The sequence below is a fragment of the Euleptes europaea genome, chromosome 1 (assembly GCF_029931775.1).
Source record: "Euleptes europaea isolate rEulEur1 chromosome 1, rEulEur1.hap1, whole genome shotgun sequence".
Lineage (NCBI taxonomy): Eukaryota > Metazoa > Chordata > Lepidosauria > Squamata > Sphaerodactylidae > Euleptes > Euleptes europaea.
Window position 1 is genome coordinate 85718747 of NC_079312.1, and position 15353 is coordinate 85734099.

A 15353-nucleotide genomic window follows, 5' to 3' on the forward strand; every position below is an offset into this window, starting at 1 on the left:
TGCCACTTACATCAGGTGGCCCTCCTCCTGAAACATCTCATGGCTCAGAGAACTAAGGAGTACAATTAAATATCATGTTTTCTTCAGGAGATAGTATCTTCAGTATAACTTTCCCACATCCATGAGTCATGATAATGATTCTCCCCTACAGTCACCTCAGCAAAGTTTTTGTTATCCTGATTACTTGGATCTAATTTGCCAGATCAGCCAGCTATGTCTAAATCACTGTCTCTTACTTCACAGGATCACCCTGACACTGGCTTGCCCCATGGATCTGAAGAACTTTCCCATGGATGTCCAGACGTGCATCATGCAGTTAGAGAGCTGTGAGTGCTGAGGGTTTCCCCTCTAAAAATAACAAGCGTTCCTAACACACTCACATACGCACACATTATATCATCCGTTCAGCTCCTAACTGAATCCTCCAATTATGGAAGTGAAACCGGGCAAAGAATGAAGAGATGACGCATCCAAACAGCCTGAGTGTCATGTGCAAGTGTTCATGTTCCTTTGATCAAGCTCCCCATTGATGCTGTCCAGCTTAGAGTTAACTTCCCTCAACAGATTCTTCCTGCAGATGACTCTGGGGTGGAAAAAGCTGTGTCTAAAAGAGCCCCGTAGTGCAGAGTGGTAAGCTGCAGTACTGCAGTCCAAGCTCTGCTCACGACCTGAGTTCGATCCCGACGGAAGTCGGTTTCAGGTAGCCGGCTCAAGGTCGACTCAGCCTTCCATCCTTCCGAGGTCGGTAAATTGAGTACCCAGCTTGCTGGGGGTAAAGGGAAGATGACTGGGGAAGGCACTGGCAAACCACCCTGCAAACAAAGTCTGCCTAGTAAACGTCGGGATGTGACGTCACCCCATGGGTCAGAAATGACCTGGTGCTTGCACAGGGGACCTTTATCTTTTTAAAGAAGACAGTAGGATACAATAATCACTAATCATTTATCAGTTCTTGATGTTTCCATTCTTCCTCCCCCCTCTAGTCCATCAACAATGATGATGATACAACAATAATTTATGTGTATAATACTTTTCAGAGAGCAAAAGTATAGGTCCCTGCCTCAAACAGCCTGCCATCTAATATTTAAGCCTAGGGGGGGGGGGAACAATAAAAAGGAGGGGATGGAGGTGGGGGGGGGTAAATAGGAAAAAAATATGCATCCATTCCATTTATAATTTTTTATAGAAACAAGGCAATCCTAAGAAAGTCTATGCATAAGTAAGTCCAGGTTTATTTCAAGGGGCTTATTCACTGGGAAGCGTGCTTAGTGTAGCAGCCCTAATTTCAGAAGAGGAAAACTAAGGAGATCTGCCACAGGCATTATGGGAAAAGGAGATTGGAAGGGCATGAGAGAGGTGACATCACACAGTTGTTCTGGCAGGTAGTTCTTTGGGCCTAAGAGACAGCAAGGTAGAAAGGGAGCAGGAGAAAGCAGACCTTCAGATGACTGAAATGGTAGGACCGTATGAGTGAAGATCACAGGTAGCAATATATTGGGATATGAAAAAGCCTGGCAGGTAAGGAGGAAGAGTTCATACTAAATTCAGAATTATGAGGATGTCAGGATGATCCGAACAACATGAGGAGGGAATAATTTGGAAGCATGAAATGAAAGTGTAGGGTCCACGGTGCAATAACGAGAAACCAGAGAGTAGAAGATTGGTGCAGTCAAGGCAGGAGGTGTCCACACTGTGAAGCGGAGTTTTCGTAGCGAGGTAGGGCTGAATCTTTGCAGTCTTGAAATGGGAGGAGCTACGTCATTTGGTGATAGTCTAAATATGGGAAGCAAAAGACAGAGAAGAGTCAAAGATAAAATGCAAGACTTCCGGCCTTTTGTACCAGGTAAATGGTAACATTGTCAATGGATGTGGATCCAGACTAGATGCTATTGCAAAAACTTGGATTCCACCAAAAATATGTTAGATGGCCAGTGGGGTGTACTGGCTAGAGTAGAACTGGGAAGATCTAGATTTTACTCTGCCATGGAATCTTAGTAAGTGATCTTGGGACGGACACATGCTCTCAGCCTAATTTATCCTACAGGGCTATCGTGATAATAAAATGGGGAGGAGAACAATGTAAGCCACTTTAGGTCCCCTCCAGGGGAAAAGGTGGATATAAACAAACAAACAAATAAATAAATGCAGCCATGTGATCAGTTTTGCTCTCCCACTCTTTTTGAGAGCCAGCGTGGTGTAGTGGTTAAGAACAGTGGTTTGGAGCGGTGGACTTTAATCTGGAGAACTAGGTTTGATTTCCCATGCCTCCACATGAGCGGCGGATGCTAATTGATGAACCGAGTTGGTCTCCCCACTCCAATGCATGAAGCCAGCTGGGTGACCTTCGGCTAGTCACAACTCTCTTAGAGCTCTCTCAGCCCACCTACCTCACAGGGTGTCTGTTGTGGGGAGGGGAAGGGAAGGTGATTGTAAGCCGGTTTGATTCTCCCTTAAGTGGTGGAGAAAGTCGGCATATAAAAACCAACTCTTCTTCTTCTTCCATAACATCTAATGGAATTTACCTCATGTTCTCCTATGACTATGTTCCCCATTTATATTGTCCTGCTCCACATCACTGGCTGCCAAATGCTAGGGCCAAGAAAAAGAGGAATGTCATGATTTGTGCTTTGATTGTGGGATCCTGCATGGCGGGGGGAGGGTTGGGGTAACTGGGGATGTGGGGGGAGGTAGTTGTTAATTTCCGGCAGGGCGATGGACTAGATGACCCTGGTGGTCCCTTCCAACTCCATGATTCTATGATGGGACAAAGTGAAGTATTAGACATTATGAAAGGAGAAGACAACTGAATGCTTAGTGGCCTTTTTTGGCAGAAAAGACGCATTTGACCTGAAGTCTGATTCAGTATAAGGCAACTTCATGTGTGTTTATTCTAGACAATAGCAGCATTACTTCTATGTGAATGCAGAACATCGGCATCTGGGGGGTTGAATGCTAAAGCAGCTGCAGTGAAGCAGTGCTTCTGGGGGTAAACCCAGAAGTGATTGCATCATATTGCGCACGATTCCCACTCCAGAGCAGCCTGATGGATTGATGGGAAATTGCCCGCTGAAACCACCCACCTGGCAATCCTACTCCTGATCGGTTGTTTCTGGCTTCTCCATTGCACCAGCAATGGGCATGGAGTAGGGGTCACTGGAGTTATGGGGGGGAGGTAATTGAGAATTTTCTGCATTGTGCAGGGGGTTGGACTAGATGACCCTGGTGGTCCCTTCCAACTCTATGATTCAATGAAAAGAGAATTGGTTGATAAGGGGGAAAGGGGATGAACTTAGATCTGTTTGTCATACCAAGGTTTCATTTTACAGCTTTGAGCTGTTCTTTGCATAATGCTGTTCCCTTCCAGGTACTTGTTTTGATTGGCTTGAATACTACCAGTTTTTCCACTAGTGCAAGGAACGGTGATTTTATCTGATTTACCCTTTACAAAGCAGCCCCACCATGACGTATGGTGTTTGCCCACATAGGCCCCATGTTGTTCAATATAGCCTTTTAGAGGCAAAATGGACCTGATAGAATCCATCCCAGTGAATGTGATGGTATCACTTTTATCTGTTCCCCTGCTTTCCACAGTTGGCTACACAATGAACGATCTGATATTTGAGTGGCAAGAGAACGGAGCCGTGCAGGTGGCTGATGGGTTAACTTTGCCTCAGTTCATCTTAAAGGAAGAAAAAGACTTGCGCTACTGCACTAAGCATTACAATACAGGTCAGTGCTCACAGAGATATGTTCATCATTTACCCTTAATAATAATCAACTGATCAGGATTCTGGCTCCATACATTTTATTGGGCACTTCTCTTCAATTACAAACCGAGACCATTCAACCTGTATGATGAGCCATCTAATTGAAAGCCGAGTTAGCAAGACCATTAGAGCAGATCAAAATGTAATGTAGAACAACTTTTTTTATGAATAGACGTAAAAACTGAGCTGCATATCCCAAGAGACATCGAGTTGCTACTGCTCTGTGAAATTTCTCCTTCCTTTCTGGTAACATAGCATGATGTCATCACACTATTTCCTCAGCTTCACCAGCAATCAGTGATGTTGAGACAGGGGTGAGGAAACACACAGTGGGATAAAATCCCACCCTAATAACTGGAAGTAAGAAGTGAGGCGAAAGAGACACAAAGCTAGTAACAGCACGTGGTCTTTTATAATATCTAAGTGTGCCTTAAAGACTAGCCACACTCAGATTATTACAATTTTGGAACACCATTTTAGTTACATTGATATGGGATTCCCTACAGGTCACATAGTAAATTCAGATGAAACAGGGTCACAGTTAATGTTGATTCTGTTATATTTATAAATATGCATGATAAATGAAAATATTGACTACAATTCTTAATTTTGCTTCCTAAAAGATTAAGTTCTTTTGATTGAACTCGCTTCCAACCAAAACCAAAATAAGGGAGACATGTAGCAAAAAGGGGGGGGGGACAGAGGAACTAAATGTGTTGTATATAAAGAAAAATGTATATAAAGAAAAAAAGGAAACAGTTCACTAATCCTAGACAGGAACCCCTTCCCACGTGCCAGACTGTTCTGATCAGCACACAGTGCTGGTTCTCTGCCAAAGAGACTGAAGGGAACACGTACAACTCTGGGAGCACCACAGGGCTGAGCTTGTGCCCAGGATGTCTGGTCAGGTACAATTACTCTTTTGATTGCCAGCACACCAACTTCTTCACAAGAAGCCATTGCCTTTTTTTGGGGGGGGGGGTTTTAAGTGCCATCAAGTCGCTTCCGACTCATGGAGACCCTATAAATCACTCTCCTTCACAACATCCTATTGTTAACAGCCTCACTCAAGTCTTGCAAACTGAGGCTTCCTTTATAGAGTCAATCCATCTCATGTTGGGTCTTCCTCTTTGCCTGCTGCCTTCAACTTTTCCTAGCATTATTGTCTTTTCCAATGACTCTCATCTTCCATAATGTGACCAAAAATGTACTCTGACCAAAATGGTTAGCTACTCCGGGCTAACATTAAATTTCATGTCATTCCCAGGCAAGTTCACCTGCATAGAAGCCCGTTTCCATCTGGAACGACAGATGGGCTACTATCTGATCCAGATGTACATCCCCAGCCTACTGATTGTAATTCTCTCCTGGATCTCCTTCTGGATCAACATGGATGCTGCACCCGCTCGTGTTGGTCTGGGTATCACTACTGTGCTCACTATGACCACACAAAGCTCCGGTTCCCGAGCATCCTTGCCCAAGGTAAACTGTCCTCCTTGTTATGAAACAGGTTATACTAACCTCATAAAGTGAACAAACTCAGCACACACTTTTTAGAATGCTTTTTTAGGCACAATTCCCAGTTGTTCCTGACCTGGCATATCTAACAGGTGAATTTCTTCCTTTGCAAGTGTCCAAATAGGCACTGAAAGCAGAGCAGATCTAACTCTCACTCTCTTAAAAATAAGTGAATCAATCTGAATAAAGTTCATATCTAACTATCTGTTCTTGGTGCCTGTGAATGATTGTATCACCATCCCAATGTCCATATATTATGAAAGAAAACATACTTTGGGAGGTTGTGGTTTGGAATGCAGAAATGGTAGGGGAGTGATATCTATTTCCCCACCTGCTGCTTCTCTGCTTCAGATCCACTGCACCACATTACAGCCACCTTATGCGGGATTCCCAGTGTGGGTTTATTTTTGTAGGTGAGCTTTTGGAAATCCATAGGGATGGAAGTGGTCTGGGTCAGAGCTCTTTGGAGTAGAGAACTGGTGAGTGAGAAAGGGATCGGGCACCCTCTTATCAGCTACTCCTCTGTTCCATGTTAATCTTGAAACCACTTTTTTCCTTTCTTCGTTTAAAACGACCATTGGGATCTCTTTACACACAAATAATAGGGTTGCCAGGTGCATGCCTGAGGAGCCCCATGGCGTAGAGTGGTAAGCTGCAGTACTGCAGTCCAAGCTCTGCTCACTACCTGAGTTTGATCCCGACGGAAGTCGGTTTCAGGTAGCCGGCTCAAGGTCAACGCAGCCTTCCATCCTTCCGAGGTGGGTAAAATGAGTACCCAGCTTGCTGGGGGTAAAGGGAAGATGACTGGGGAAGGCACTGGCAAAACCACCCCATAAACAAAGTCTATGGGAATTAAAGTGTTGGGCATGCCTTTACTGTGGTAAAACCATAAAGATCGACAGCATCCCAGAGCACTGCTGGCATCACTTCTGGGTTTTCACCGGAAGTGACAGCAACAGGGACACAGCATCTCCCCCACTCCCACTGTTCATCCGAGCAGCAGCAAGGGCTGGGAGGTGGTGGCAGCAGATCAGCTGCCATAACAGGCCAGTTGGCCAAGCCTGCACAAAAATGAGGCCCTTTAGTGAGTTAGACTTAAATCCTAAAGCCAGTTATGTGTTACGAATGCATACCCAAGCTGGCTGAAACCAAGCAGGTCTGGCTAATTCCCAGCCAAAACACCATCTGCAATTCCACGTGTGCTGCTCTTGGGTTTCCTGGAGGAAGATATAAATGGAATACAGTTTTTTAAAAAATACATAGTTCTCATAAACAAGAAGCAGACAGTTGGGGTCTAGGAATGTGTCTATTGGTGTTTTGGTTTACTTCCTGGGCAGCTAAGGACAGTTGTGAATTGTAGGTTTGAGACCAAAGCCTCCCATTTGAGCTAGCGTGGTGTAGTAGTTAAGAGCAGTGGTTTGGAGCAGTGGACTCTGATCTGGAGAACCAGGTTTGATTCCCCACTCCTCCACATGAGTGGCGGAGGCTAATCTGATGAACTGGACTTGTTTCCCCGCTCCTACACATGAAACCAGCTGGGTGACTGTGGGCTAGTCACAGCTCTATCAGCCCCGCCTACCTCACAGGGTGTCTCAGAGGGTGGGGAGAGGAAGGGAAGGTGATTGTAAACTGGTTTGATTCTTCCTTAAGTGGTAGAGAAAGTCGGCATATAAAAACCAACTACTACTACTCCTTCTTCTTCTTGATGTTTGCTTCCTTCTCATTCTCACCCATCTAAAGGAATATCTAGCCTACTAGTATGGTGAAAGTCAACAGCGATTGAAAATTATGGTAGTGTTGTCAGTCCCTACAGGCCAGTGATACGCCTTCACCAAGCCAGCTGGATAAGTTGGAATTGGTTTAGGTTTTGTTTTGTTTTGTCTTTTAACTTTGCTCTACTGAGCTATACACCTTAAACTGCTCTCTTTCCTCCTTCAGGTGTCCTACGTAAAGGCCATTGACATCTGGATGGCTGTGTGCCTGCTGTTTGTGTTCTCAGCTCTTCTGGAATACGCTGCTGTCAACTTTGTGTCCCGGCAGCACAAAGAGCTGCTCAGGTTCAGGAGAAGGAGGCGGCACCATAAGGTAGGAAATACACAAGTTAGTACCACTATGCAGAGCACAGCTGAAATGGATGCATCCAGGACGCAAAGTTTAAAGCCAATCTGATCAGAATGTGAGGTTGGTCGCCATTACGTATGCCAGGCATGTTGCAGCCTGTGCTCTGTGTGTCTGTGAAATGAACTGTACGTTTGAAAGGGAGACGCGCATATCAGATGATGCAGTTGAAAGGTGCCTGGGAGCCGCACCAAAATCCATGCTCCTTGGCACATGTTCTCTGCAAGTACCCATGTGGTCATAGTAATGCATCTCCCCTTTGAATCTCATGGTGTTCATTGCACAGCACACAGCGGATACATTGGAAAGCTGTTCAGTGCATAAAGAATGAAACAGCCCTTACTGTATAAGGGTACATTAAGGAGGGAGTGGGAGTTGAGATGCTCAAAGTACAAGCCGATCCAATTGTCCTTTGGACATCCAGCTTGCTCTCCATGTATGGCAAAATATGTTGACTGTCAATTCAAGGGCTTGTGTCTATCAATGGAGTTCTCCCAGCTATGACGGCCACCTTGCTTCACCTGCTGCTGTTTTCATTCATGCTCCATGCTTCTTTATGAATTGGGTTGGGAGGCAGGGATGATCTTGGAAGGGCATCATTCAAGAGGCCAGTTTCACACAACCTTGCAAGTAAATGTGGCTTATTCCCTCGCCAGTCAAGTGTCTTGTTAGCTCCTTGACCATCCTAACCAGGATTAATGCTCTTTGCCTGTTCCTGAAAGCAGCCTGGGCAAAATGAATTGGGTTGATCTGTTCTTCCCTTGCGACTGAAGGTTCAGCCACTTCAACTGAGACCTTGTTTGTGATGGAGCCTTTTCTTTTATTATTAAGGTTGCCAACCTCCGTGTACTAGCTGGAGATCTCCTGCTATTACAACTGATCTTCAGCCGATACAGATCGGTTCACATGGAGAAAATGGCTGCTTTGGCAATTGGACTCTATGGTATTGAAGCCCCTCCCCTCCCCAAACCCCACCCTTCTCAGGCTCCACCCCAAAAACCTCCCGCTGGTGGCAAAGAGGGACCTGGCAACCCTATTTATTGTTAAGCTCACATGGCCAAAGGTCTCGAGCATAAAACCAATACATCACAGGAAACCAAACAGACAAACCAATATAACATGACAGAACAAACAAAAAAACCCAAATCAATAAAATACATATATCTCATAAAATCTACAACACATTTAGGAAGTAAGATATAACAATGAGCTTGTGATGGCATGAGGAACATAAAGAGAGATGGAGGCGGCGATCCTATGCCCATTTTTACTTAACCCTGTTGAATTCTGTAGCAGAAAAGACAGGAAAACAAAGCTAGGAGATGAAGATTTAGAGCAGAAGCAAGTGATCAGCTGTAAAGATCTAGTCTAGGTAAAAGCTGCTTAGTCAAATGATCCCAAATGAAGTCTGATCCATGCAACTCAGTCTAATGGTGAATGCCTGAAAAAGAAATGAGTCAATTCACGGTGGAATTTTTCAGAAGAAGAAAGCAGTCACCTTTGTGTGGAGTAGCAACAGGAGGGCTTTGATACCTCTGTGCCATTGACAAAGCACTGCCACTTAGAAAGAGTCATTGCTCCAAGGAAACATCAGACAACACAAAGACTTTAGATTAGAAACAATGGGGGGGGCAGCAAAATGTTGCTGATTGTTTTCAGCTTGCTTGAGGGTTGCAGCCTCAGCTTCCTCCCTTGGGAGGTTAGAGAGCAGCAGCTGCTGGAACAATCCCAGCAGATGCTCCTTAGCTGCCAAAGATGGCTGGGAAAGAGAGACCCACATGAGCTTGCGGGAGAGAGGAAAATCCCACTTTTCCCTGCTCCTCCACCTTTTTCTCTGTCTCAGTCGGCCACCCCGACCCCTGCAAAAAGTAGGCGAAAAGCCAATGGTGCAATCAAAGAGAGCAGGTATGTATTAAATTAATAATACCTCTGCATTTCAGATTAACTACATCGGGGGGGGGGGGGTCTAGTGGAATAGATGTCCTTTCTACTCACAGCCTGTGGTTAGAAAGGACTACTGTTCTACTAGATTCCCTGATGTAGCTAACATGAAATGCGGAGGTATTATCGATTAAATAAATATTTGCTCCCTTTGATTGCGCTTTTTGTTTACTTTTTTCTTGGTGACTGATGCAGCCCTTTTGATTTTCACCCTCCCCCTGCCCTTTTCTCCCCCCCCCCCAATTGCTCTTGCCCCATCACTTGCTGTCCCAATGTTTTTCTCCATATCACCTACCCCAACTGCTTAATCTTTTCTACCTCCTGCCACTTCCTCCTCTTTCCCACTGGCTTCCCCCCTACTCAACTCTAGAGGGCCAGAAAGGGGTAGTAGTTAAGAGCAGTGGACTCTTATCTGGAGAATTGGGTTTGCTTCTCCACTCCTCCACATGAGCGGCAAACTCTAATCTGGTGAACCAGGTTCATTTCCCCACTCCTCCTCATGAAGCCTCCTGGTTGACCTTGGGCTAGTCACAGTTCTCTCCAAACTCTCTCAGCCCCACCTTCCTCACAAGGTATCTGTTGTGGGGGAGGAAGGGAAGGTGATTGAAAGCTGGTTTGATTCTCCTTAAAAGGTAGAGAAAAGCAGAGTATAAAAACCAACTCTTCTTCTTCATTATCAGTCATCATTCTGGGTTGCTCTGAGAAGCCAAATGCCACTCAACATTTCCCCACCCCCTCAATGCTGTCTAAGCATGCACCACCCTCCAGCTTTAAAAACACTTTTAAGCTTTTTCTGCAAACCTCGTCCACTAACACAGAGAAATATCTCCCCTATCTCCATGTGGCTCCATTGTGCTGATTTTCTGATCTACACTCTGGACTAAGATCAGAATTAGACATATGATTTCCAGCGTTTCAGCCCTAGGACTTCTTTGCTTCCTGTAGCTGTATATTTGGCAGGTGCACATTTTCTTCTCTCTGCAGTCCAATGACACGGGTAGCTTCATCTACTAAAAACATCCTCTTCTGTACTATTAGTGAAGATATAGGACCCCTAAGGATGATAGGCTGGCTATCCCTGCATCAGATCAAACAACAATGAAAGTGAACTACAAGAACACGATAACATTCCAAGAATACCTACGGATACGCTACCAGTCCAACACTAAGCAGAGTTACACCCTCTCTGTCCTTCTTCTCATTTAATTTGCTTTGACTCTCTTCGGGGAAAGTGGCTAATAAAGTAATATATAAACAGACAGATGAAATGAAATGATCTCTCTTACTGGACTAGTCCCTTCTGGGGAAAAATATGCAGACTACTTTGAAGCACTGAGAACTCTTCTTCGGGATGGCCCTGACGATTTGGTGAGCAATAGGCAAGCTAAAATAAAGCAAGATAAAACTGAGTGGGTTGGATCTGCAAGTTTATTTTGAATACTGCCAAGACAGAGCAGACTAGACATGTGCGTGTTAAGTACCGTCAAGTCACTTCCGACTCATGGCGACCCTATGAATTAATGTCCTCCCAAACGTCCTATTATGAACAGCCTTGCTCAGGTCTTGCAAACTGAGAGGCATGGCTTCCTTTATAGAATCAATCCATCTCATTTTGGCTCTCCCTTTTCCTACTGCCTTCAACTTTCCCTAGCATTACTGTCTTTTCCAGTGACTGTTGTCTTCTCATAATGTGACCAAAGTACGATAGCCTCAGTTTAGTCATTTTAGCTTCTAGGGACAATTCAGCTTGATTTGATCTAGAACCCACTTACCTGTTTTTTTGGCAGTTCACAGTATTTGTAACACTCTCTTCCAACACCACATTTCAAAGGAATCTACTTTCTTCCTGTCAACTTTCTTCACTGTCTAGTTTTCACACCCATACTTTGTAATAGGGAATACTATTGCATGAATTAACGTGATCTTGGTCACCAGTGACACATTGGTAGTACCAATGATAGTTAATCTGATACAAACATGCTCTTGGCAGCTGATAAAGTTCTCTGCCTAATTACATTTAAATTTCCTCTTTCGTCTGTGCGGAAACTAAGAGTGCATGAAGTTTATATGTTTATATTGATTGCTAGGGATCAGTAGTTTGGGGAAAGGCTTGAAGGAGATAGGAGGTCTTGTTTATGGCAGGTTCCCACTGTCTCTGTTTCCACCACAGCTCTTGTTCTGTCTCAGCCATGGTTCTGGGATACTTTTATGTTAATGTAAAGCAGGCAGCAGAGCAACCAAACTGAAACTTTGTCCTGTTGAGCATGAAAGCATTGGTGGTTTCTGCCACTTTGAGGAAACATCTCCTTTGCTTCTTCTTGAGTGGCTTCCCTTCCAGGCAGATCAGTCCTCACTGAATGTCTACATGGACCCTGCTGAGGGTGACTTACACAGGATGCAAGCCCATATATTTTGCTTATGTTGCCCTTGAGATTCTCGGAGCTGGGTAGTGTGGAAGTTCTGCCCTTTTGCCAAGACAATTTCAGACACTGGAGCATCGCGCAAGGGGAAGGGTGCAGGCACTGAACCACATCTTCTGGCCCTTTCATCACTGAGGAATGTCTCACGGGCAGGAGGGAAAGCAAGCAGAGAACCCAAGGAATGTCATATTACAATTGGATGCATTGACATCCCTGTTGGCAAGCCTGAGGTATCGGACACAGCTTCTTCAAAATCAGCCAGAGGCTCTAGCAAGTCATCCCTCTGACAGTCTTTCATCCCTCCATCCTTTGTTCAAGGAGTGATGCACCAGCCAAACTCCTTTCACCTTCCCAGCGAGTGGCTGTAGTACCCTCCGCCCTTTCCACTAGTCATCAGATAAAGGCCCCAAAGGATGAGACTGCTAAGGCAGCTATGGGATTTCACTCTGAACCAATCGGAACAAATTTGATTGAATCATTTGGGGCTTTGCCTTTTGGTGAGTAAATCCACCTAATTAATAGACCGAACTAGCCAAACCCATGAATCTAGACAACCGAAACGTTTCCAAGATCTGTGTGGCATCCATTTTCTTTAATGTTCTAATATGAGTTTCCAAAGTGGGACTGTTCCCATAAATCTTTGCATGGAACTGTCTAGTTCTGCAGCACTGAGCTTTTCCTTCTAGGTGTTCGACAAGTCACCTGACCTGCCTCTGATAAAAGCTAAAATGCAGATTTCGACTCCTCATTCATATACTTCGTGCTTCACTTTGCTGCCACCTGCTGGCAACAGCAAGTTTTTTTCAAACATGTAAAGTAGGGTAATGCGTTTTTGGAAAGCACTTCTGATAAGCACAAATTCTTCTTGAGGTTGAAAAGGCCAATTCCCATTCTATTTCTTAAGTCACCCCTTCACTTTTAGCTTGATGGCAATTTTCAATGCTTCATCTACCATATAAATTAAAACAGCAAAATCCCCTTAATAATTTGATCACCCACATTTTCGTGTGCCACCATAATCTAAATCTACCTATTAAACAAATTGGAATCTCTTTTTATAATGTAGTGCCAAAACTGTAGAAATAATAGCTCTATGAACTTCTGACTTGCTTTTATCTTGGTGCTAATTCAGGACAAATATTATGCACACATGGAAATTCCGCAGGGGGAGCAGCACACAGATCTGTCAAAGTACTTGAAAGCCTCCTCCAGCCGCATGCAGTATGGAGCTTTACCTGTTGCCAAGAGCTGCTGTTCTTAGCAGAGCTTTGCTGTGATCTCTTACTAGATTTGTGTCTCTTATGCCAGCCTCTGCTTTTCCACCCCTGAGAAGAAGAAGGAGAAAGGAGGAAAGGGAGACATTCCTAGATACTGGGAGTTCCACCCTTTGATAAGGTTGTCAACCTCAAGGTGAGGCCTGGAGATCTCCTGGAACTACCACTGACCTCCAGAATACAGAGATCAGTTCACCTGGAGAAAAAGGCTGCTTTGGAGGGTGGTCTGGATGGCATTATACCCCACTGAGCTCCCTCCCCTCCCCAAACTCTGCCCTCCCCAGACTTCTTTCCCCCCCAAAAAAAATCTCCAGGTATTTCCCAACTCAGAGTTGGCAACCCTACACCCTTGAAGATGTATAAGGCTTGTTTGTACCAACACCTGGATCGTGGATGCCAGCATGGTTCAACAGAAGTGTCAAGGAGGCTTTCGAAATAAGATTTCCTTTTAAAAGGAATATTTACCAACTCTTCAATACAAAACAAAAGAGGACAAAGTCATGGAAACCAAATGTAATGGGAAAGAAATGTGCAGAGCAAATTGTTAATGATACAAGCTTCAATCTTAACCTCCTCTTTTGTTTGTTGAAAGTCTACCCCTCCACAGGAGAGCAGACAGTTTTTGGTGATTCCTTCCATCCTACTGCAGACTCCACATGCAGTTTGGGGTGCAGAATTGTAGGAAGTCTTGACAGGCTGCAATAAGGGGGAGGAGGTCAGGAAGGTCCCCTCTGTGGGCTCCAGTGTGCTGATGTAACCGAACCAGGAACAAAAATCATAGGCATTTCCTGAGAGGCTGTTGTAATATTTCTGAATCCAAAATGAAATTGACCAGAATGTGGAGTGGCTTAAAACAAGTTTAATAAAAAAAAAAGGGGCAATTAAAACATCGTGGACAGCAACCTCTAAGCTTTGTTCTAGATCTAACTAAAATCATGTGATCTGAGAGCAAGTCCACAAATCCTCAGCTCATTAACACTGGTAAATGGGTCTAAATTATCAGTCCTGTCCATAACACTATAAGATGAGAAAGGACTACCGAAGGGTTAGGTTGCCAAATCTGGGTCGGTAAATTCCTGGAGTTTTGGGAGTAGAGTCTGGGGAGGGGAGGGTTTGTGGAGGGGAGGGACCTCAGTAGGGAATAATGCCACAGAGTCTCCAAAACAGCCATTTTCTCCAGGGGAACTGATCTCTGTGGTCTGGAGATCAGGTGTAATTCCAGAAGATCCCCAGGGCCCACCTGGAGGTTGGCAACCCTGCTGAAGGGAGACAGGGACATTCCGGAGAACTCTTGGCATCTGTTTCTTGAATAGCAGCCCCCGCCTATGCTGTATGACAAACTGCCTTTGAAACAGAGGAGAACTTGCAACATTCGTTTGTGATAGGACATGCACAGATCAAAAAAAGTAAGTCAAAAGCCCTGCTTGCCCTGACCAAGACTTTGGGCATTCTAAAAAGACTGTTTTCATCCCAACCTTAATAGACCAGGAAGTACAATACATATTTAGATGCCCAGAGGTCACATTCTTCTAATGGGAAATAGCATAGAAGGAAACATGGGACAGCTGTATATAAAGAAGAGATCCCACAATCTGAGTGCTGATTGAAGGCAGAGGCAATGGACCCAAAGAAAAAATGGTGCGGCTTTGCAGGCCTATCCCTGTTATTGAGTCTAAAGGGCTGTGATGGTAAGTCATATGCCTTTTACCTAATTCCAGATCAAGCAATGCTTTGTCTCATATTGTTTTGCTCAGGATCCCCAAAGCACTTTCAGTGACATTCATAGTTCCTGTCTGTGACCTTATGACAGTGTAATTCATCCATACCATGCAATATGAAAAACAGGGCCATTCTTAAAAGATACTCTCCGAAGAAAGTCGTAAGGAAGTGGCTGCTTGTACACAAGCGTTCGCTACATTATTCTAAGTCAAAGCCCAGAATTGGAGGGGTGAGTTAATGGGTGGAACGTGTCATTAGAACTAGGAACATTTTTCTCTCCAATGCACTGCTGACATTTAATTTGGGAAAGCAACATTTTGAATGTGTCCATGTCCTAATTCAGAAGATTCTTCTATATATTAATATTTAGAGCAACAACTGGTGGAATTACTAAGTGACCTTTGCATTTAGAGCAGTGGACGCCAACATGGTATACTTGGGTGCCATGGCACTTGTCAGTATCTTTGCTGGTGCTCACTTACTTCCTCCTCAAAGCATCTCTTCCCCTAAAGCAAAGAGCCAATCCTAGCTTTCGTTCAGTCTGAGGTGCTTCTGAAGAGCCCAAGGAACATTACCCTTCTGTCTGCAGGAAGCAT

The 15353-nt window shown here is 44.5% G+C and overlaps 2 protein-coding genes across 3 annotated transcripts in view; both read left to right on the forward strand.

The window, feature by feature from the left end:
* The window catches only part of ATOX1 (antioxidant 1 copper chaperone), a 250087-nt gene that overhangs the window by 129312 nt on the left and 105422 nt on the right, over positions 1-15353 (forward strand). The window lies entirely within an intron of this gene.
* The window catches only part of GLRA1 (glycine receptor alpha 1), an 88512-nt gene that overhangs the window by 70346 nt on the left and 2813 nt on the right, over positions 1-15353 (forward strand). For both annotated transcript variants that reach the window (XM_056866915.1, XM_056866916.1), the window contains exons 5-8: positions 244-326; positions 3592-3729; positions 5035-5249; positions 7224-7370. In XM_056866915.1, coding sequence (XP_056722893.1) covers positions 244-326; positions 3592-3729; positions 5035-5249; positions 7224-7370 — 583 coding nt within the window. The remainder of the gene's footprint in view (positions 1-243; positions 327-3591; positions 3730-5034; positions 5250-7223; positions 7371-15353) is intronic.